This window comes from Anolis sagrei, chromosome X (genome assembly GCF_037176765.1).
Source record: "Anolis sagrei isolate rAnoSag1 chromosome X, rAnoSag1.mat, whole genome shotgun sequence".
Classification (NCBI taxonomy): domain Eukaryota; kingdom Metazoa; phylum Chordata; class Lepidosauria; order Squamata; family Dactyloidae; genus Anolis; species Anolis sagrei.
This window is the reverse complement of record NC_090034.1, coordinates 2,662,904-2,687,331: the sequence shown is the minus strand read 5'-3', so window position 1 is coordinate 2,687,331 and position 24,428 is coordinate 2,662,904. Positions and strand designations below refer to the sequence as shown.

Sequence of the window (24,428 nt, the reverse complement as noted above, 5' to 3'; positions counted from 1 at the left end):
GAATTACTTTGGATGTATATATATAGAATGTCTATATATGTGTGTGTGTGTGTGTTAGGAATTACTTTGGGATGTGTTTGTGTGTGTGTGTGTGTGTATATATATATATATATATAGAATGTCTATATATATGTGTGTGTGTGTTAGGAATTACTTTGGATGTATATATATAGAATGTCTATATATGTGTGTGTGTGTTAGGAATTTGGGATGTATATATATGTATAGAATGTCTATATATATGTTTGTGTGTGTGTGTTAGGAATTACTTTGGATGCATATATAAAGAATGTCTATATGTGTGTGTGTGTGTGTGTGTGTTAGGAATTACTTTGGGATGTGTGTGTGTATATATATATATATATATAGAATGTCTATATATATGTGTGTGTGTGTTAGGAATTACTTTGGATGTATATATACAGAATGTCTATATATGTGTGTGTGTGTGTTAGGAATTTGGGATGTATATATATGTATAGAATGTCTATATATATGTTTGTGTGTGTGTGTTAGGAATTACTTTGGATGCATATATATAGAATGTCTATATATGTGTGTGTGTGTGTTAGGAATTACTTTGGGATGTGTGTGTGTGTGTGTATATGTATATGTATATATATATATATATATATATATATATATATATATAATGTCTATATATAATGTCTATATATATGTGTGTGTGTGTTAGGAATTACTTTGGATGTATATATATATAGAATGTCTATATATATATATGGGTGTGTGTGTATACATACTCATGCCCCACCTAGATGGTTGAGGGAGGGAATCAAGTTCTGTATTGACATGAGAAAGGATTGCCAGTCACAAAAACATGCTGTTTCAGTGCAAAGAAGGTGTTGTAATGTTCCTCAACAGCAGGTATGGGCAAACTTGGGCCCTCCAGGTGTTTTGGACTGCAACTCCCATGCCTGCTCAACAACAAGATGATCTCAATCTCTGTTCATGTGCATTCTGGGCCCAAGTTTGCCCATGCCTGCTCAACAAGATGATCTCGATCTCTGTTCATGTGCATCCTGGGCCCAAGTTTGCCCATGCCTGCTCAACAACAAGATGATCTCGATCTCTGTTCATGTGCACCCTGGGCCCAAGTTTGCCCATGCCTGCTCAACAACAAGATGATCTTGATCTCTGTTCAAGTACACCCCATTGTAACTGCCGCTTCAGGGTGCCTCTACACTTTGCAATTAATGCAGTTTGGTGCTACATTCACCCGTGCCTGCTCAACAATGAGATGATCTTGACCTATGTTCATGTGCACCCCGGGCTCAAGTTGGCTCATGATTGCTCAAAAACAAGATGATCTTGATCTCTGTTCATGTGCACTCTATGCCCAAGTTTGCTCATGCCTGCTCAATAACAAGATGATCTCGATCTCTGTTCATGTGCACCCCATTGTAACTGAAGCTTCAGGGTGCATCTACACTGTGCAATTAATACAGTTTGGTGATCCATTCACCCATGCCTACTCAACAATGAGATGATCTCGATCTCTGTTCATGTGCACCCCATTGTAACTGCGGCTTCAGGGTGCATCTACACTGTGCAATTAATGCAGTTTGGTGCTCCATTCACTCATGCTTGCTCAACAACAAGATGATCTTGATCTCTGTTCATGTGCACCCCATTGTAACTGCGGCTTCAGGGTGCATCTACACTGTGCAATTAATGCAGTTTGGTGATCCATTCACCCATGCCTACTCAACAATGAGATGATCTTGATATCTGTTCATGTGCACCCCATTGTAACTGCAGCTTCAGGGTGCATCTATACTGTGCAATTAATGCAGTTTGGTACTCCATTCACCCATGCCTGCTTAACAACAAGATGATCTCGATCTCTGTTCATGTGCACCTAATTGTAACTGCAGCTTCGGGGTGCGTCTACACTGTGCAATCAATGCAGTTTGGTGCTCTAATTAACCATGCCTGCTCAACAATGAGATGATCTTGATCTCTGTTCGTGTGCACCCCATTGTAACTGCAGCTTCAGGGTGCGTCTACACTGTGCAATCAATGCAGTTTGGTGCTCTAATTAACAGTGCCTGCTCAACAATGAGATGATCTTGATCTCTGTTCGTGTGTGCCTCATTGTAACTACAGCTTCAGGGTGCATCTACACTGTGCAATTAATGCAGTTTGGTGCTCCATTCACCCATGCCTGCTCAACAACGAGATGATCTCTATCTCTGTTCGTGTGTGCCTCATTGTAACTGCAGCTTCAGGGTGTGTCTACACTGTGCAATTAATGCAGTTTAGTGCTCCATTCACTCACGCCTGCTCAACAACAAGATGATCTCGATCTCTGTTCATGTGCACCCTGGGCCCAAATTTGCCCATGCCTGCACAACAACAAGATGATCTTGATCTCTGTTCATGTGCACCCTGGGCCCAAGTTTGTGAAATCAATGCAATTTACTGCCATTGGGGTTCTCTTTGGCAGAGAAGGCCTACGGCTCTTGCAAAACTACAACTCCTGGGTATCCCAAGCAGTTAGGTTGACATTCAGTGTTAAGGTATACTGAAAAGTCATGATAATAGTATATATTTTTGAGTGTTGCATAGACACTCCATGCAACACTCAAAAATCTATGCTTTTATTATGATTTTTCGGTGACCCTTAGCATTGAATGTCAACCTTAGCTCAGCATATAAGTCCCAATGAATTTAGATGGATTTACTCTTGGAGATTTACTCTTGGAGATATGTGCAAAGCAATGCCTGCCACTCTCTATGATGATGTTGTCTTAATAAGGAGTCGAAGACAGTAATCCAGCCTCCTTTCCTTTTGCAATCGTAGGTAGCACCTGCCAGTTGCAGACTCATGCTGCTCGTTCAGGGTTTGGAATGCAGCTTGGACATGGATGTAATATTTTTTCCCCTCCCTCTTTTTCTCTTTTTCCAAAAAGGAAGCTGAAATCCCGCAAGAGGTGATTGAGCGCCTGGCTCACAGCGAAATCCACAGCATCCGTGACCTGCAGCGCCTCCTGGAGATTGACTCCGTAGGTAAATTATTCCCAGGCTTTTCCTACATTCGAAAACATGACGATGGTGAGAGATATTATAATGCTGTGTGTGTCTGGTTTTTTGTTTGGTTTGGTTTATTCTTCTCCGAAAAGGGAAATGTCTTTGCAAAGGGAATATGTTTTGTTTGCCAACGCCTTGCAGAGTTCGGTCTCAGCAGGACGGAGCGAAGCCGGGGTGTTCAAAGGCCTTCGCGGGTTGTATATCCCATGGGTCAGGTGTCAGGGAAGGGGCTGAGTCAAGACTTTTGGGAGCTGCTGAGAACATCTCAGCCTCAGAGCAGAGAGTGCAAGGCTTCCCATCCCACGAGCGAGCGTTGTGTTTGGCATTCTGCAACCCAAACATGAGATGTAAGAATGTCGCTGGATCAGAACGAGAGGCTATCTCAGGCATGGGTAACTCCAACCATATGGGAATGCTGATGATTCCTTGGTTGGACTTCAGCTCCCACAACATGGATATGCTGATGATCCCTTGATTGGATGTCATCTCCCACAACATGGGTACGCTGATGATCCCTTGGTTGGACTTCAGCTCCCACAACATGGGTATGCAGATGATCCCTTGGTTGGACTTCATCTCCCACAACATGGGTACGCTGATGATCCCTTTATTGGTCTTCAGCATGGGTAGACAGATGATCCCTTGGTTGGACTTCAGCTCCCACAACATGGGTATGCTGATGATCCCTTGATTGGACTTGAAGTCCCACAACATGGGTAGGCAGATGATCCCTTGATTGGACTTCAGCTCCCACAACATGGGTAGGCAGATGATCCCTTGATTGGACTTCAAGTCCCACAACATGGGTATGCAGATGATCCCTTGATTGGACTTCGGCTCCCACAACATGGATATGCTGATGATCCCTTGGTTGGACTTCAGCTCCCACAACATGGATATGCTGATGATCCCTTGATTGGACTTCAAGTCCCACAACATGGGTATGCTGATGATCCTTTAAATGGACTTCAGCTCCCACAACATGGGAATGCTGATGATCCCTTGATTGGACTTCAAGTCCCACAACATGGATATGCAGATGATCCCTTGATTGGACTTTGTCTCCCACAACATGGGTATGCTGATGATCCCTTGGTTGGACTTCAGCTCCCACAACATGGATATGCTGATGATCTCTTGATTGGACTTTGTCTCCCACAACATGGATATGCTGATGATCCCTTGGTTGGACTTCAAGTGCCACAACATGGGTAGGCAGATGATCCCTTGATTGGACTTCAAGTCTCACAACATGGGTAGGCAGATGATCCCTTGATTGGACTTCAAGTCCCACAACATGGATCTGCAGATGATCCCTTGATTAGACTAACTAGACTATTCAGACCATTCATTTCCTCTTCTGTCTTGGTCAGATTGGTTTTGACTTCTGAGGCCTCCAATCATCAATAGTTATTGAAAACTAAAGGCAGCCATAGCTTCGTTGATACGAGTCTATCTCGCCTTCCTGCCTTCCTTTCCCCTGGATGTTTCCTTCTTTCGCTTTGCAGATAGGATTCAGTCCTGTAGGTTTGCTCCAAAACTGGAAGTTCAATTTAGCTGCTATTGTAGCTGGCTGGATTAAGGACTCTTGTTCCTCTGCAATGTTGGTTGGACACTCTTGGTCATGTTGGATGTTGAATGACTAGATGGAATCATGTTTTGAGTTGTGTACCTGAGAGAGACATTAGAGCAAGACTGAGTTATTTTAAAAGGGCTGTAGTTCAATATTTCTTGAAGGTATGTCTTTGCAAATGGAACCTGGAAAGATGGAGGTGAATCTTGCTGCCTTCCCAATGGCAAGGTTGACTGCCAGCAACGACTTGGTTTGGAGATTGAGAATGGAGAGTTATTTAAGGAGAGGATCCAGCATCTCCAGTCCAGGGGGAAGCTGCAGAGGAATAATGCAAAGCTGACGAGAGAGCCAGATTGAGCCTCATTCTCAGTGTAGATGATGAAGAATGGATCCAGATCAGCATTCTGGCTTCTGCCCATGAGATTTGGGTGAGGCTGAGAGCAGTCCATGCACTGGATTCAGCAGCTACAGTGGCTGTTCTTGCCAGGAGATCCCTTGGCAATATTCATGGTGGATATGAGGCCATTCCTAGAATCATAGAATCATAGAATCAAAGAGTTGGAAGAGACCTCATGGGCCATCCAGTCCAACCCCATTCTGCCAAGAAGCAGGAATATTGCATTCAAATCACCCCTGACAAATGGCCATCCAGCCTCTGCTTAAAAGCTTCCAAAGAAGGAGCCTCCACCACACTCCGGGGCAGAGAGTTCCACTGCTGAACGGCTCTCACAGTCAGGAAGTTCTTCCTAATGTTCAGATGGAATCTCCTCTCTTGTAGTTTGAAGCCATTGTTCCATTGCGTCCTAGTCTCCAAGGAAGCAGAAAACAAGCTTGCTCCCACCTCCTCCCTGTGGCTTCCTCTCACATATTTATACATGGCTATCATATCTCCTCTCAGCCTTCTCTTCTTCAGGCTAAACATGCCCAGTTCCCTAAGCCGCTCCTCATAGGGCTTGTTCTCCAGACCCTTGATCATTTGAGTCGCCCTCCTCTGGACACATTCCAGCTTGTCAATATCTCTCTTGAATTGTGGTGCCCAGAATTGGACACAGTATTCCAGATGTGGTCTAACCAAAGCAGAATAGAGGGGTAGCATTACTTCCCTAGATCTAGACACTAGGCTCCTCTTGATGCAGGCCAAAATCCCATTGGCTTTTTTTGCCGCCACATCACATTCCTGGCTCATGTTTAACTTGTTGTCTACGAGGACTCCAAGATCTTTTTCACACGTACTGCTCTCGAGCCAGGCGTCACCCATTCTGTATCTTTGCATTTCATTTTTTCTGCCAAAGTGGAGTATCTTGCATTTGTCACTGTTGAACTTCATTTTGTTAGTTTTGGCCCATCTCTCTAATCTGTCAAGATCGTTTTGAATTCTGCTCCTGTCCTCTGGACTATTGGCTCTCCCTCCCAATTTGGTGTCGTCTGCAAACTTGATGATCATGCCTTCTAGCCCTTCATCTAAGTCATTAATAAAGATGTTGAACAGGACCGGGCCTGTTCTTGTTGAGCCAACAATGTGATGCTGCAGCTAAAAAAGCCAACATGATTTTGGCCTGCATCAATAGGAGTCTAGTGTCTATACCAGGGGTCCTCAAACTAAGGCCCGGGGGCCGGATGCAGCCCTCCAGGGTCATTTACCTGGCCCTCGTTCAGGGTCAACCTAAGTCTGAAACGACTAGAAAGTACACAACAACAACAATCCTATCTCAGCAGCCAAAAGTAGACCCACAGTTCCCATTGAAATACTAATAAGTTTATTTATTATTTATTTACAGTATTTATATTCCACCCTTCTCACCCCACAGGGGTCTCAGGGCGGATTACAATGTACATATACATGGCAAACATTCAATGCCATAGACACACAACATATATAGACAGACACTCAGAGGCTATTTAACATTCCAGCTTCTGGCCACCAGCGGAGCTGCCGTTTGTGACATTGATGAAGTACTTCCTCATTCTTTGCATACTTCCTGGAGATTTTTATGGCCTCGTAAATCAGTTAAATTAAATTTCTTAAAATTGTTATTTATTTTAATTATTGTATTGTTTTAAGTGTTTTTTGCACTACAAATAAGATATGTGCAGTGTGCCTAGGAATTCATTCATGGTTTTTTCAAATTATAATCCGTCCCTTCAACAGTTTGAAGGACTGTGACCTGGTCCTCTGTTTAAAAAACATATGTTCCTTGATTCGTGTTTGGGCAAAGCTGTGTTTGGTGGTCCATATGTAGACCTGGCCACAGCTGCATGGTATATGGTAGACTCTTGCAGAAGTGAGAGGATCCCTCTTGTTTGCCGTTGAAACATCCACACCTAGCTCCAGCAGACAAGAGTCCTTTGTCCCACCCTGGTCATTCCACAGATATATAAACCCTTTTTCCTAGTTCAAACAGACCTCACTACCTCTGAGGATGCTTGCCATAGATGCAGGCGAAATGTCAGGAGAGAATGCCTCCAGACCATGGCCATGTATAGCCCGAAAAAACCTACAACAACCTGGAAAGCATCCTGTTTGCGTTGGACTGAAAGGGAAGTTCTGACTGCAGGTTTCAGATCCGTATTGATCGTCTTAACATGTGCAGAATAGATGTGTGTGAGCACATTCCACTATTTGTTTTGAGAACTCTGCATCTTTGCACAGTTGGTTTCCAGATTCCATAACCAGATATTTATGGGGATTGTGTGTATGTGTCATTTGATATATTTGTCCATGTCGCAGGCTTTTCTCTCTCTCTCGTTATTCCTATTTTAGAACTCAGCAGCTTCATCAAAGAGACACTCTGTTTTCTATGGACTGGGACTTTCTATTTTGGTCAGCTTCATATTATTCTTTCCAAGGCAGTTTTTTTTTCCCAGCCAGGAAGAATTCTCATCCTATTGCCAGTCATTTCTTCAGGCTCAATATATATTACATACACATATCTATCTATCTATCTATCTATCTATCTATCTATCTATCTATCATCTATCTAGCTTGAGCTCTGCGAGTGCAACATATACATATATACAAACTGTGTTGGGAATTCGGACAAGTCAACATTGACACCAAAATACAACACTGCCTGAGCTCTGCAAGTGCAACATATACATATATACAAGCTCCGAATCTTTGGGCGTTCGGACAAGTCAACATTGACACCAAAATACAACACCGCCTGAGCTCTGCAAGTGCAACATGAACGTAGATGCAAACTGCGTTGGGAGACGATGATCTTTGGGCATTCACACAAGTCAACACTAATACCAGAATACAATACTGCTTGAGCTCTGGGAGTGCAACATATACATATATACAAGCTCCGAATCTTTGGGCGTTCGGACAAGTCAACATTGACATCCAAATACAACACCGCCTGAGCTCTGCGAGTGCAATATATACAAGTTCCAAATCTTTGGGCATTCAGACAAGTCAACATTGATATCCAAATACAACACCGCCTGAGATCTGCGAGTGCAATATATACATATAGACAAGCTCCAAATTTTGGGCATTCGGACTAGTCAACATTGACATCCAAATACAACACCACCTGAGCTCTGCGAGTTCAACATATACGTATATACAAGCTCCAAATATTTGGGCATTCGGACAAGTCAACATTGACACCAAAATACAACACCGCCTGAGCTCTGCGAGTGCAACATATACATATATACAAGCTCCAAATCTTTGGGCATTCGGACAAGTCAACATTGACATCCAAATACAACACCGCCTGAGCTCTGCGAGCGCAACATATACATAAATACCAACTTCATTGGGAGACGGTGATCTTTGGGCATTCGAACAAGTCAGCATTGATACCAAAATACAACACCGCCTGAGCTCTGCGAGTGCAACATATACATATATACAAACAGCGTTGGGAGACGGGGATCTTTGGGCATTCGGACAAGTCAACATTGACACCAAAATACAACACCGCCTGAGCTCTGCGAGCGCAACATATACATAAATACCAACTTCATTGGGAGACGGTGATCTTTGGGCATTCGAACAAGTCAGCATTGATACCAAAATACAACACCGCCTGAGCTCTGCGAGTGCAACATATACATATATACAAACAGCGTTGGGAGACGGGGATCTTTGGGCATTCGGACAAGTCAACATTGACACCAAAATACAACACCGCCTGAGCTCTGCGAGCGCAACATATACATAAATACCAACTTCATTGGGAGACGGTGATCTTTGGGCATTCGAACAAGTCAGCATTGATACCAAAATACAACACCGCCTGAGCTCTGCGAGTGCAACATATACATATATACAAACTGCGTTGGGAGACGGGGATCTTTGGGCATTCGGACAAGTCAACATTGACACCAAAATACAACACCGCCTGAGCTCTGCGAGCGCAACATATACATAAATACCAACTTCATTGGGAGACGGTGATCTTTGGGCATTCGAACAAGTCAGCATTGATACCAAAATACAACACCGCCTGAGCTCTGCGAGTGCAACATATACATATATACAAACTGCGTTGGGAGACGGGGATCTTTGGGCATTCGGACAAGTCAACATTGACACCAAAATACAACACCGCCTGAGCTCTGCGAGTGCAACATATGCATATATACAAACTGCATTTGGGCCTTCACACAAGTCAACATTGATACCAAAATACAACACCACCTGAGCTCTGCAAGTGCAACATATACATATATACAAACTGCGTTGGGAGGCGGTGATCTTTGGGCATTCACACAAGTCAGCATTGACACCAAAATACAACACTGCCTGAGCCCTGCGAGTGCAACATATACATAGATACAATACACAGGTGTACATATACATGCACAGATGCATTGACACCAAAATACAATGCTGCCTGTGCTCTGCGAGTGCAACATATACATATATACAAACTACGTTCAGAGATGGTGATCTTTGGGCATTTGGACAAGTCAACATTGACACCAAAATACAACACCGCCTGAGCTCTGCGAGTGCAACATATACATATATACAAGTTCAGAATCTTTGGGCATTCTAACAAGTCAACATTGATACCACAATACAACACCGCCTGAGCTCTGCGAGTGCAACATATACATATATACAAACTGCGTTGGGAGACAGTGATCTTTGGGCATTCGAACAAGTCAACATTGACACCAAAATACAACACCGCCTGATCTCTGCGAGTGCAACATATACATATATACAAGCTCTGAATCTTTGGGCATTCGGACAAGTCAACGTTGACATCAAAATACAACACCGCCTGAGCTCTGCGAGTGCAACATGTACATAGATACAAACTGCATTGGGAGATGGTGAACTTTGGGCATTCGGACAAGTCAACATTGATACCAAAATACAACACCGCCTGAGCTCTCCGAGTGCAACATATACACACATATACATAAACATACACAGACACACGTACTCACACACATATATATTCCACATCATGATTGTGAATGAAGTCATGTCAATTCAAAATGGTGGTGGTTGTTTTTAAAAGCGAGACTGAAAACCATCTCCGTCTTATTGACTTGTACCAGAAGCCCTTCCCCGCTGAGCATTAAAGCAACCCGTGTTCACATACTCGGGGAAGGCAAAAATAAAATACCTCCCGGTTATTTTCTGCATCAGTGGAATTACAAATACTTTGCAGGGCAAACATGCAGTTTGCTAATATTTCTCTGCTGCAAGAGACCCATCGCACGCACTTGTCACACTCGTCAGCATTTTGCCCAAGTCGATGCCTGATGATATACGGTGCCCTGAGCAATTGCTGTGTTTATTTTGCGCATATATATATATCTGGAAGAGGGGGAAAGGCAGCCCTCCCCTTTGCTTGTACGCCAAGGGAAGTCTCTTTCTCTCTCTCTCTACCCATCGCGTTTCCTGAGCCAAGAATCTGGCAAGTTGTTGCTTGTGTTGTTAATAGTGGAGCTGCGCCGTTTAAACAAAGGCTGCATAGATGTCCCGCTCTTTTTTCTCTAAGGAGAAGGATCCCGGGGGCCCTTCCTTTGGAAGTTGAACTTGAGCAGTAGCACTTGCTCTGCCTTCTCGGGAAGGGCTCTCTGGTTCCACTGGGGCTTTGGTGAAGTCACTGGCTGCCTATTTCGTGGGTCCGGAGGTGACTGTGGAGCCCTATTCTTGACCTGCATCTTCTCCCTTCTGCAGTGAGGGCATCGGTTTCCAGGTGGAAGGTGGTCCTGGTTGGGGTTGGCTTGATGCGCCTTCCTCTTGGAACATTTCTCTCTTTTGCCCTCAATTCATGCCTCTTCAAATTCTGCAGCACTGCTGGTCACAGCTGACCTCCAGCTGGAGAGCTCAAGGGCCAGGGCTTCCCAGTTCTCAGTGTCGATGCCAGAGTTTTTAAGGTTGGCTTTGAGCCCATCTTTGAATCTCTTTTCCTGTCCTCCAACATTCCATTTTCCATTCTTGAGTTCGGAGTAGAACAACTGCTTTGGGAGATGGTGGTTGGGCATCCTGACAACATTGCTGGTCCAGCAGAGTTGATGGCGGAGGACCATCGCTTCAATGCTGGTGGTCTTTGCTTCTTCCAGCATGCTGACGTTTGTCCACTTGTCTTCCCAAGAGATTTGCAGGATTTTTCAGAGGCAGCGCTGATGGAATCATTCCAGGAGTTGCATGTGACGTCTGTAGACAGTCCATTTCTTCATTCGGAAAAATGCTGCACTTGCAGAGCTCAGGCAGTATTGAATTTCAGTGTCAATGTTGACCGTTCAGCAGTGGAACTCTCTGCCCCGGAGTGTGGTGGAGGCTCCTTCTTTGGAAGCTTTGAAACAGAGGCTGGATGGCCATCTGTCAGGGGTGATTTGAATGCAATATTCCTGCTTCTTGGCAGAATGGGGTTGGACTGGATGGCCCAGGAGGTCTCTTCCAACTCTTGGATTCTATGATTCTATCTGTAGACAGTCCACGTTTCGCAGGCGTATAGCAGGGTTGGGAGGACAATAGCTTTATAAACAAGCACCTTGGTCGTCCTATGGATGTCCCTGTCCTCAAACACTCTCTGCTTCATTCGGAAAAATGCTGCACTTGCAGAGCTCAGGCGGTGTTGAATTTCAGTGTCAATGTTGACATTTGTAGACAGTCCATGTTTCGCAGGCATATAGCAGGGTTGGGAGGACAATAGCTTTATAAACAAGTCCTTTGTTATCCCTGTGGATGTCCCGGTTCTCAAACACTCTCTGCTTCATTCGGAAAAATGCATTGGTAGAGCTCAGGCGGTGTTGTATTTCGGTGTCAATGTTGACATCTGTAGACAGTCCATGTTTCGCAGGCATATAGCAGGGTTGGGAGGGGAATAGCTTTATAAACAAGCCTCTTGGTCTCCCTACGGATGTCCCGGTCCTCAAACACTCTCTGCTTCATTTGGGAAAATGCTGCACTCGCAGAGCTCAGGCGGTGTTGTATTTCAGTTTCAATGTTGACTTTTGTGGAGAGGTGGCTGCCAAGGGAGCGGAAATGGTCCACATTTTCTAATGTTACACTTTAAGATGTATTTCTTGCATTGGAGAGGGATTGGCTGGTGACTGCTGGAAGAGCACTTTGGTTTTCTTGATGTTCAAGACTTAGCGTCTGTAGCCCTTAGAAAAGCATTGGCAGCCCTGCGATTCCAAACAATGCCCTCAGGATGGCTAGAGGGAAGATATAGAGGGATCCCTCATGTCTAACAACTTTGTATTTGTGAGTTCAGGGAAAGAGAGGATTTAATACACTATCTGTTATATAGCCCTTTGTATAATGAGGCTTGAAACATCTTCTGGGAGCCCTTTTGGAAGACAGGGCAGCATGGCAACAGTCAGTAGTTATCTGTGACTTGTTAGTGGATTATTCAAAAAAAAATATAACATTAAAGGTTGCCACATTTGCAGTCGCAGCCCAAAAAATCTGAGCTAAATTTGTAAGGTCCACAGCGGAAGCTAGAAATGGAAATGGAGATTGTTTGGGGTAATACGAATCAGAAGGAACCTCTCATTTGGTCTCAGCCATTGATTGAAGTTCTGAGTTTGAGCCTGCCACTTTTGGACTCTCACTTGCTGAGGTGTTCCTCTGTAGATGGAACCATTTGTTATGGTTATCATGTCAGTACTACTATAATTTTCAAGAGCCAGTATATGGAACATATTGGTAAGTGCCTGTTGTATATTTTATGCCATGGCCTATGGCTAGTACAATAAACCATTCATTAGGTCAAGCTCCGTTGAATGCAACCTGTATGATTTAGAAAAATCCAAGTTGACTTGTTATCAGGCGCTCATTATTTATTTATTTATTTATTCAAAACATTTATATGTTTTCTGAGTTCCCCGGGCGGAGCAAAGCATATAGAAGGCAAACATTCAATAGGTTCTTGTGGGTTTTTTCGGGCTATAGAGCCATGTTCTAGAGGCATTTCTCCTGACGTTTCGCCTGCATCTATGGCAAGCATCCTCAGAGGTAGTGACCTCACTACCTCTGAGGATGCTTGCCATAGATGCAGGCGAAACGTCAGGAGAAATGCCTCTAGAACATGGCCGTCCTCTGAGGATGCTTGCCATAGATGCAGGCGAAACGTCAGGAGAAATGCCTCTAGAACATGGCCATATAGCCCGAAAAAACCCAAAAGAACCTAGTGATTCCAGCCATGAAAGCCTTCGACAATACATCAAACATTCAATGCCGGGACAAGAAATGGTAGGCTAGGACGCAAGGGAACAATAGCTTCAAACCACAAGAGAGGAGATTCCACCTGAACATGAGGAAGAACTTCCTGACTGTGAGAGCCGTTCAGCAGTGGAACTCTCTGCCCCGGAGTGTGGTGGAGGCTCCTTCTTTGGAAGCTTTGAAACAGAGGCTGGGTGGCCATCTGTCAGGGGTGCTTTGAATGCAATATTCCTGCTTCTGCTTCAACGAAGTTCAACAGTGACAAATGCAAGATACTCCACTTTGGCAGGAGAACGAAATGCAAAGAGACAGAATGGGGGACGAGGCCTGGCTCGAGAGCAGTACATGTGAAAAAGATCTTGGAGTCCTCGTGGGGAACAAGTTAAACATGAGCCAGGAATGTGATGTGGCGGCAAAAAAAGCCAATGGGATTTTGGCCTCAGGCATCAAGAGGAGCCTAGTGTCTAGATCTAGGGAAGTCATGCTCCCCATGCTCTATTCCGCTTTGGTTAGACCACTTTACCTGGAATATTGTGTCCAATTCTGGGCACCACAATTCAAGAGAGATATTGACTCTAAGCTGGAATGTGTCCAGAGGAGGGCGACTAAAATGATCAAGGGTCTGGAGAACAAGCCCTATGAGGAGCAGCTTAAGGAGCTGGGCATGTTTAGCCTGAAGAAGAGAAGGCTGAGAGGGGATATGATAGCCATGTATAAATATGTGAGAGGAAGCCACAGGGAGGAGGACGGAGCAAGCTTGTTTTCTGCTTCCCTGGAGACTAGGACGCAATGGAGGAATGGCTTCAAACTACTAGAGAGGAGATTCCATGTGAACATGAGGAAGAACTTCCTGACTGTGAGAGCCGTTCAGCAGTGGAACTCTCTGCCCCGGAGTGTGGTGGAGGCTCCTTCTTTGGAAGCTTTGAAACAGAGGCTGGATGGCCATCTGTCAGGGGTGATTTGAATGCAATATTCCTGCTTCTTGGCAGAATGGGGTTGGACTGGATGATGGCCCAGGAGGTCTCTTCCAACTCTTTGATTCTATGATTCTACTGTGAGAGCTGTTCAGCAGTGGAACTCCCTGCCCCGGAGTGTGGTGAAGGCTCCTTCTTTGGAGGCTTTTAAGCAGAGGCTGGATGGCCATCTGTCAGGGGTGGTTTGAATGCAATATTCCTGCTTCTTGGCAGAATGGGGTTGGACTGGATGATGGCCCAGGAGGTCTCTTCCAACTCTTTGATTCTAGGATTCTATGATAAGTCTGAGAGCATTCCTTGCTTCTGGTTTGGTGAGAGCTATGTTGGAGGTACATTTAGAAAGTTGTGCTTGTTGGTCTGTGCATTGTGTGGGTCGAGGTTTGGCGTTCCTACTCTCAGGGCAACAAAGTGGTTTGCTAGGTTCTTGTGGGTTTTTTCGGGCTATAGAGCCATGTTCTAGAGGCATTTCTCCTGACGTTTCGCCTGCATCTATGGCAAGCATCCCCGAAAGTGGTTTGCTTTCGTACGGAGACGTTCCTTGAGCACTGGAGCAGAACATTCTCATGGTGTGCACGGCCTGTGCCGAGTCCTGTGACACTCGAGCCATAGTAATCTCTCTGAGATTTCGGATGGGAATGCCTTGTACTAGGGACCACTTTGCACTCACTGGAATCCATATGCCGAAGCAACTCCTGTGCCGCTAAGTGTGGAACATTGCCGCAAGCACTCGGCGTGGGCGGTCATTCTCCAACACATTCTTGAACACAAGGATCCAGATTTACCCCAAGTGCATGCCTGTGTTCTCCAACCCAGAGACCCAAAGAGAGAGAGATGAGTGAGAACTGCAGGAGACCCTTTGCCTTTGTCCTAATCCGGTCTTCATTAATCCCTCGTTGTGCAACTTTTCCAGTAGCAATTATATTTATAGTGTCAGAAGCAAATTGAGGGTACAGTTGTAATGTATAGAAAAACCACAAACAAAGTTGAAAACTTGGCATGATGCTCAATGTCCTTTGAACAGAAGCTGGCCACTTGGATTGCCTCTCCAAGAAGGTCCTCCCTTGTGCATGTGGCAGGGCTCAGACCACATTGTAGTAGGTGGTCAGTGGTTTACTCTTCTCCAAACTCTCATGTCATGGACTCCACTTGGTGGCCCCATTTCTGAAGGTTGGCTCTGCATCTCGTGGTACTAGAGCACAGCCTGTTCAGCACCTTCCAAGTTGCCTCATCTTCTGTGTGCCCAGGAAGGAATCTCTCATTCGGTCTCAGCCATTGATTGAGTTTCTGAGTTTGAGCCTGCCACTTTTGGACTCTCGCTTGCTGAGATGTTCCAGTGAGTGTCTCTGTAGATCTTAGAAAACTATTTCTTGATTTAAGTTGTTGATGTGCTGCATGTCATGGTGCCAGAGTGCATGGAGCACTGTTACCTTCCCGCCAGAGTGGTATTTATTTATCGTGTTAGTATCAACCAGACAATTGTATTACATTTTTAACAATTTTTTAAGAAATAGACATAACAGAGTTTGCAAGCTTGGTAGTTGATTAAATGTCCTTTGACCAGTAGCTCAGGTTGCTCAGGGGCTCAGGTTGCATTGCAGTAGGTGGTCAGTGGTTGGCTCTTCTCCACACTCGCATGTCGTGGACTCCACTTTGTGGACCCATTTCTGAAGGTTGGCTCTGCATCTCGTGGTGCCAGAGCACAGCCTGTTCAGCACCTTCCAAGTTGCCCCATCTTCTGTGTGCCCAGGAAGGAATCTCTCATTCGGTCTCAGCCATTGATTGAGGTTCTGGGTTTGAGCCTGCCACTTTTGGACTCTCGCTTGCTGAGGTATTCCAGTGAGTGTCTCTGTAGATCATAGAATAGAATCATAGAATCAAAGAGTTGGAAGAGACCTCATGGGCCATCCAGTCCAACCCCATTCTGCCAAGAAGCAGGAACATTGCATTCAAATCACCCATCCAATTTGGGGTTGGATGTCCTCTAATCCCTCATCCACTCCGTCTTGCTGAGGTTGAAGATGACTTTCTTTTTGTGAGAAGACTGAGGCAAAGAAGGTATTAAGTAGTTCTGCCTTTTCCCTATCATCCCCTGTCAGCATTGCCCCATCTTCTCCTCGAAGAGGTCCTATCGCCTCCTTGTTTTTCCTTTTTCTACTGACATAAGAAAAGAATCCCTTTTTATTGTTTTTAATGTCCCTCGCAAGCCGGACTCGTTTTGTGCTTTAGCCTTGCGGACCTTTTCCCTACAGCTGTTGGCTATTTGTTTGAATTCTTCTTTGGTGATTTCTCCCTTTTTCCACTTCTTGTGCATGTCTCTTTTGTGTCTTAACACAGTTAGGAAGTTCTTTGGACATCCATTCTGGCTTCTTTGCACTTGTCCTATTTTTTCTCTTTGTTGGCACGGTTTGCAATTGCGCCTTGAGTATTTCACTCTTGAGAAACTCCCATCCATCCGTAACTCCCTTATCCTTTAGTATCTGTGTCCACGGAATGCTGCTCAGTGTTTCCTTCACTTTTTCCGTGTCGTGGACTCCACTTTGTGGACCCATTTATTAAGGTTGGCTCTGCATCTCGTATTGCCAGAGTGCAGCCTGTTCAGCACCTTCCAAGTCTGTGTGCCCAGGGTCTCATTGGGTATCAGCCATTGATTGAGGTTCTGGGTTTGAACCTGCCACTTTTGGACTCTCACTTGCTGAGGTGTTCCTCTGTAGATCTTAGGAAGCCGTTTCTTGATTTAAGGTGTTACTGTCCTGTCTGATACCTGAATAAAGCAGTGATTCTCAACCTGTGGGTCTCCAGGTGTTTTGGCCTACAACTCCCAGAAATCCTAGCCAGTTTACCAGCTGTTAGGATTTCTGGGAGTTGAAGGCCAAAACACCTGGAGACCCACAGGTTGAGAACCACTGTAATAAAGGCTGGGATGGAGATGTCACATCAGAAAACACAGTATTTTCTGTTGGTCATTGGTATTCGGTGTGGAAAAATTTGGCCCAATTCTATTGTTGGTGGGGTTCAGAATGCTCTTTGATTGTATGTGAACTAGAAATCCCAGCAACTACAACTCCCGAATGTCAAGGTCTATTCTCCCCAAACTCCACCAGTGTTCATATTTGGGCATTTTGAGTAGTCACGCCAAGTTTGATCCAGTTCCATCATTGTTTGAGTCCACAGTGCTCCCTGGATGTAGGTGAACTACAACTCCCAAACCCAAGGTCAATGCTCCCTAAACCCCTCAAGTATATTCTGTTGGTCATGGGAGTTCTGTGTGGGAAGTTTGGCCCAATTCTATCATTGGTGGGGTTCAGAATGCTCTTTGATTGTAGGTGAACTATAAATCCCAGCAACTAAAATTCCCAAATGTCAAGGTCTATTTTCCCCAAGCTCCACCAGTGTTCACATTTGGGCATATTGAGTAGCCGTGCCAAGTTTGGTGCAGATCCATCATTGTTTGAGTCCACAGTGCTCTCTGGATGTAGATGAACTACAATTCCAAAACTCAAGGTCAATGTCCACCAAACCCTTACAGTATTTTCCGTTGGTTATGGATATTCTGTGTGCCAAGTTTGGTTCAATTCTATCATTGGTGGGGTTCAGAATGTTTTTTGATTGTAAGTGAACCATAAATCCCAGCAACTACAACTCCCAAATGTCAAGGTCTATTTTCACCAAATTCCACCAGTGTTTACATTTAAACATATTGAGTATCTGTGCCAAGTTTGGTCCAGATCCATCATTGTTTGAGTCCACAGTGCTGTCTGGATATAGGTGAACTACAACTCCCAAACTCAAAGGTCAATGCCCACCAAACCTTTCCAGGATTTTCTGTTGGTCACGGGAGTTCTGTGTGCCAACTTTGGTTCAGTTCCATTACTGATGGAGTTCAGAATGCCCTTTGATTGTAGGTAAACTATAAATCCCAACGACTACAACTCCCAAATGTGAAGGTATATTTTCCACAACCCCACCAGTATTCAGTTTTGGGCGTATTGGGAATTAGTGCCAAATTTGGTCCAGTGAAGGAAAATACATCCTGCTTATCAGATATTTGCATTACGATTCAAAACAGTAGCAAAATTATAGTTACAAAGTAGCAACAAAAATAATGGGTTGTAGTAGGTTTTTTGGGCTATATGTCCATGTTCTACAAGCATTCTCTCCTGACGTTTCGCCTGCATCTGTGGCAAGCATCCTCAGAGGTTGTGAGGCCTTGGACAACACAACCAAAATAATGTTATGGTTGGGGGTCAACACAACATAAGGAACTGTATTAACGGGTCATGGGATTCGGAAGGTTGAGAAACACCGGGCTACACAATTCCACAAAAATAATGAGTTGTTGTAGGTTTCTCGGGCTATATGGCCATGTTCTAGAAGCATTCTCTCCTGACGTTTTGCTTGCATCTGTGGCAAGCATCTTCAGAGGTTGTGAGGCCTTGGACAACACAACCAAAATAATGTTATGGTTGGGGGGGGGGGGCAACACAACATAAGGAACTGTATTAATGGGTTATGGCACTTGGAAGGTTGAGAAACACTGGGCTACACAATTCCACTAAAATAATGGGTTGTTGTAGGTTTCTCGGGTTTCTCGGGCTATATAACCATGTTCTAGAAGCATTCTCTCCTGATATTTTGCCTGCATCTATGGCAAGCATCCTCAGAGGTTGGAGAACACAACAACACAACCAAAATAATGTTATGGTTAGGGGTCAACACAACGTAAGGAACTGTATTAATGGGTCATGGCATTTGGAAGGTTGAGAAACACTGGGCTACACAATTCCACAAAAATAATGAGTTGTTGTAGTTTTTTTCGGGCTATATGGCCATGTTCTAGAAGCATTCTCTCCTGACATTTTGCCTGCATCTATGGCAAGCATCTTCAGAGGTTGTGAGGCCTTGGACAACACAACCAAAATAATGTTATGGTTAGGGGTCAACACAACATAAGGAACTGTATTAGCGAGTCATGGCATTTGGAAGGTTGAGAAACACTGGGCTACACAATTCCACAAAAATAATTAGTTGTTGTAGGTTTGTCGGGCTATATAGCCATGTTCTAGAAGCATTCTCTCCTGACGTTTCGCCTGCATCTGTGGCAAGCATCCCCAGAGGTTGTGAGGCCTTGGACAACACAACCAAGATAATGTTATGGTTGGGGGTCAACACAACATAAGGAACTGTATTAATGGGCTATATAGCCATGTTCTAGAAGCATTCTCTCCTGACGTTTCGCCTGCATCAATGGCAAGCATCCTCAGAGGTTGTGAGACCTTCGATAACACAACCAAAATAATGTTATGGTTAGGGGTCAACACAACATAAGGAACTGTATTAACAGGTCATAGCATTTGGAAGGTTGAGAAACACTGGGCTACACAATTCCACAAAAATAAATATAGAATCATAGAATCCTAGAATCCTAGAGTTGGAAGAGACCTCTTGGGCCATCCAGTCCAACCCCATTCTGCCAAGAAGCAGGAATATTGCACTCAAATCACCTCTGACAGATGGCCATCCAGCCCCTGTTGAAAAGCTTCCAAAGAAGGAGCCTCCACCACACTCCGGGGCAGAGAGTTCCACTGCTGAACGGCTCTCACAGTCAGGAAGTTCTTCCTCATGTTCAGGTGGAATCTCCTCTCTTGTAGTTTGAAGCCATTGTTCCCTTGCGTCCTAGTCTCCAAGGAAGCAGAAAACAAGATTGCTCCCTCCTCCTCCCTGTGGCGTCCTCTCACATATTTATACATGGCCATCATCATGTCTCCTCTCAGCCTTCTCTTCTTCAGGCTGAACATGCCCAGCTCCTTAAGCCGCTCCTCATAGGGCTTGTCCTCTAGACCCTTGATCATTTGAGTCACCCTCCTCTGGACACATTCCAGCTTGTCAATATCTCTCTTGAATTGTGGTGCCCAGAATTTGGACACAATGGGTTGTTGTAGGTTTTTTGGGCTATATAGCCATATTCTCGATGCATTCTCTCCTGACATTTCGCCTGCATCTATGGCAACATAAGGAACTGTATTAATGGGTTATGGCATTCGGAAGGTTGAGAAACACTGGGCTACACAATGCCACAAACCTATGCGCGCTTTTCCAGATGCTGAGCAGCAAAAGTACAACACTCTAATAAAAAGGCCATATCCTTTTATGGCCCTCCTTCACAATCTTCACGATCTGCTGCCCGTTGCAGAGAAGTCCTGCGTCCCAGGCTCCTCGCGTTCCAACTCGATGGAGAAGACCTTGGTTGGCAACTCCTCCGCACCCCAGGAAGCAAGAGGAGAGACGGGAGGAACACAACAGCAGCCTTTCCCAGGGCAGGACGTGTTGTCCTCCAGCCCTTATCACCACCGCCAGCCTCGCCCAGCCTTGGGAGGGGATTTGTTAGCATTCTTCCTCTGCAGATGGGCCACTCGGTGCAGGCATATCCTTGTGTTGGTGTGTGTTTGCGCAGAGAACCATGTGTGTCCAAGGCACCTGTTGAGAAGGAAGAGAAGAGCCTCCAAGCTCATCCGGCACAATTCATTATTTCATTTTCAACACCATGGCTGCATCCTGTGGAATAATGCTGGGATCTGTAGCTTGGCGAGGCATTGTAGTGCTCTGTGGGCTTGTCCACATTGGCCACTAAACCCCCACTGAACTCATAACCGAACAGAGATCGAGATCATCTTGTTGTTGAGCAGGCATGGGCAAACTTGGGCCCAGGATGCCCATGAACAGAGATCGAGATCATCTTGTTGTTGAGCAGGCATGGGCAAACTTGGGCCCGGGATGCCCATGAACAGAGATCGAGATCATCTTGTTGTCGAGCAGGCATGGGCAAACTTGGGCCCGGGATGCCCATGAACAGAGATCGAGATCATCTTGTTGTCGAGCAGGCATGGGCAAACTTGGGCCCGGGATGCCCATGAACAGAGATCGAGATCATCTTGTTGTCGAGCAGGCATGGGCAAACTTGGGCCCGGGATGCCCATGAACAGAGATCGAGATCATCTTGTTGTCGAGCAGGCATGGGCAAACTTGGGCCCGGGATGCCCATGAACAGAGATCGAGATCATCTTGTTGTCGAGCAGGCATGGGCAAACTTGGGCCCGGGATGCCCATGAACAGAGATCGAGATCATCTTGTTGTCGAGCAGGCATGGGCAAACTTGGGCCCGGGATGCCCATGAACAGAGATCGAGATCATCTTGTTGTCGAGCAGGCATGGGCAAACTTGGGCCCGGGATGCCCATGAACAGAGATCGAGATCTTCTTGTTGTCGAGCAGGCATGGGCAAACTTGGGCCCGGGATGCCCATGAACAGATATCGAGATCTTCTTGTTGTTGAGCAGGCATGGGCAAACTTGGGCCCGGGATGCCCATGAACAGAGATCGAGATTATCTTGTTGTTGAGAAAGCATGGGCAAACTTGGGCCCGGGATGCCCATGAACAGAGATCGAGATCATCTTGTTGTTGAGCAGGCATGGGCAAACTTGGGCCCGGGATGCCCATGAACAGAGATCGAGATCATCTTGTTGTTGAGCAGGCATGGGCAAACTTGGGCCCGGGATGCCCATGAACAGAGATCGAGATCATCTTGTTGTTGAGCAGGCATGGGCAAACTTGGGCCCGGGATGCCCATGAACAGAGATCGAGATCATCTTGTTGTTGAGCAGGCATGGGCAAACTTGGGCCCGGGATGCCCATGAACAGAGATCGAGATCATCTTGTTGTCGAGCAGGCATGGGCAAACTTGGGACCGGGATGCCCATGAACAGAGATCGAGATCATCTTGTTGTCGAGCAGGCATGGGCAAACTTGGGCCCGGGATGCCCATGAACAGAGATCGAGATCATCTTGTTGTCGAGCAGGCATGGGCAAACTTGGGCCCGGGATGCCCATGAACAGAGATCGAGATCATCTTGTTGTCGAGCAGGCATGGGCAAACTTGGGCCCGGGATGCCCATGAACAGAGATCGAGATCATCTTGTTGTCGAGCAGGCATGGGCAAACTTGGGCCCGGGATGCCCATGAACAGAGATCGAGATCATCTTGTTGTCGAGCAGGCATGGGCAAACTTGGGCCCGGGATGCCCATGAACAGAGATCGAGATCATCTTGTTGTCGAGCAGGCATGGGCAAACTTGGGCCCGGGATGCCCATGAACAGAGATCGAGATCATCTTGTTGTCGAGCAGGCATGGGCAAACTTGGGCCCGGGATGCCCATGAACAGAGATCGAGATCATCTTGTTGTCGAGCAGGCATGGGCAAACTTGGGCCCGGGATGCCCATGAACAGAGATCGAGATCATCTTGTTGTCGAGCAGGCATGGGCAAACTTGGGCCCGGGATGCCCATGAACAGAGATCGAGATCATCTTGTTGTCGAGCAGGCATGGGCAAACTTGGGCCCGGGATGCCCATGAACAGAGATCGAGATCATCTTGTTGTCGAGCAGGCATGGGCAAACTTGGGCCCGGGATGCCCATGAACAGAGATCGAGATCATCTTGTTGTCGAGCAGGCATGGGCAAACTTGGGCCCGGGATGCCCATGAACAGAGATCGAGATCATCTTGTTGTCGAGCAGGCATGGGCAAACTTGGGCCCGGGATGCCCATGAACAGAGATCGAGATCATCTTGTTGTCGAGCAGGCATGGGCAAACTTGGGCCCGGGATGCCCATGAACAGAGATCGAGATCATCTTGTTGTCGAGCAGGCATGGGCAAACTTGGGCCCGGGATGCCCATGAACAGAGATCGAGATCATCTTGTTGTCGAGCAGGCATGGGCAAACTTGGGCCCGGGATGCCCATGAACAGAGATCGAGATCATCTTGTTGTCGAGCAGGCATGGGCAAACTTGGGCCCGGGATGCCCATGAACAGAGATCGAGATCATCTTGTTGTCGAGCAGGCATGGGCAAACTTGGGCCCGGGATGCCCATGAACAGAGATCGAGATCATCTTGTTGTCGAGCAGGCATGGGCAAACTTGGGCCCGGGATGCCCATGAACAGAGATCGAGATCATCTTGTTGTCGAGCAGGCATGGGCAAACTTGGGCCCGGGATGCCCATGAACAGAGGTCGAGATCATCTTGTTGTCGAGCAGGCATGGGCAAACTTGGGCCCGGGATGCCCATGAACAGAGATCGAGATCATCTTGTTGTCGAGCAGGCATGGGCAAACTTGGGCCCGGGATGCCCATGAACAGAGATCGAGATCATCTTGTTGTTGAGCAGGCATGGGCAAACTTGGGCCCGGGATGCCCATGAACAGAGATCGAGATCATCTTGTTGTTGAGCAGGCATGGGCAAACTTGGGCCCGGGATGCCCATGAACAGAGATCGAGATCATCTTGTTGTTGAGAAAGCATGGGCAAACTTGGGCCCGGGATGCCCATGAACAGAGATCGAGATCATCTTGTTGTTGAGCAGGCATGGGCAAACTTGGGCCCGGGATGCCCATGAACAGAGATCGAGATCATCTTGTTGTTGAGAAAGCATGGGCAAACTTGGGCCCTCCAGGTGTTTTGGACTACAACTCCCACCATTCCTAACAGCTGGTAGAGCCGAAGTTTACCCATTCCTGATCTACAACTATGTGGAATTAATGCATTTTGACGCCACTTTTTCTGTCACAGCTTAATGCCATAGAATCGAGTTTGTAGTTTGGTGAGACACCAGCACTGTTTTGGCAGAGAAGGCTTAAGATCTTGGGAAACTACAGCTCCTAGGAGGCTATAGAAAACGGGATTGGGTCTGCACTGGGGGCCCTTCTACACTGCCTTATAAAATCCAGATTACATGCTTTAAACTGGATTATATGGCAGTGTAGAACAGGGCCCCTTGCACACAGCTGTATAAAATCCACATTGAACTGGATTATGTGGCAGTGTAGACTCAGGGTCCTTCCACATAACCGTTTATCCTAGAATATAAAGGCAGAAAAGCCTATGATATTTGCTTTGAACTGGGACATGTGTTTTGTGTGTATATATATATATGTGTATATGTGTGTTTGCATATATATGTGTGGTTTTGCACATGTGTTGTAATGGGTTTTTTTTTTGTATTGTCGAAGGCTTTCATGGCTGGAATCACTCAGTTCTTGTGGGTTTTTTCGGGCTATAGGGCAATGTTCTAGGGGCATTTCTCCTGACATTTCACCTGTATCTATGGCAAGCATCCTCAGAGGTAGTGAG

General features: G+C 45.9%; 1 protein-coding gene across 1 annotated transcript in view; it reads left to right on the top strand.

The window, feature by feature from the left end:
* The window catches only part of LOC132780030 (platelet-derived growth factor subunit A), a 114,953-nt gene that overhangs the window by 7,730 nt on the left and 82,795 nt on the right, over positions 1 to 24,428 (top strand). The window contains exon 2 of the mRNA XM_067473207.1: positions 2,934 to 3,030. Coding sequence (XP_067329308.1) covers positions 2,934 to 3,030 — 97 coding nt within the window. The remainder of the gene's footprint in view (positions 1 to 2,933; positions 3,031 to 24,428) is intronic.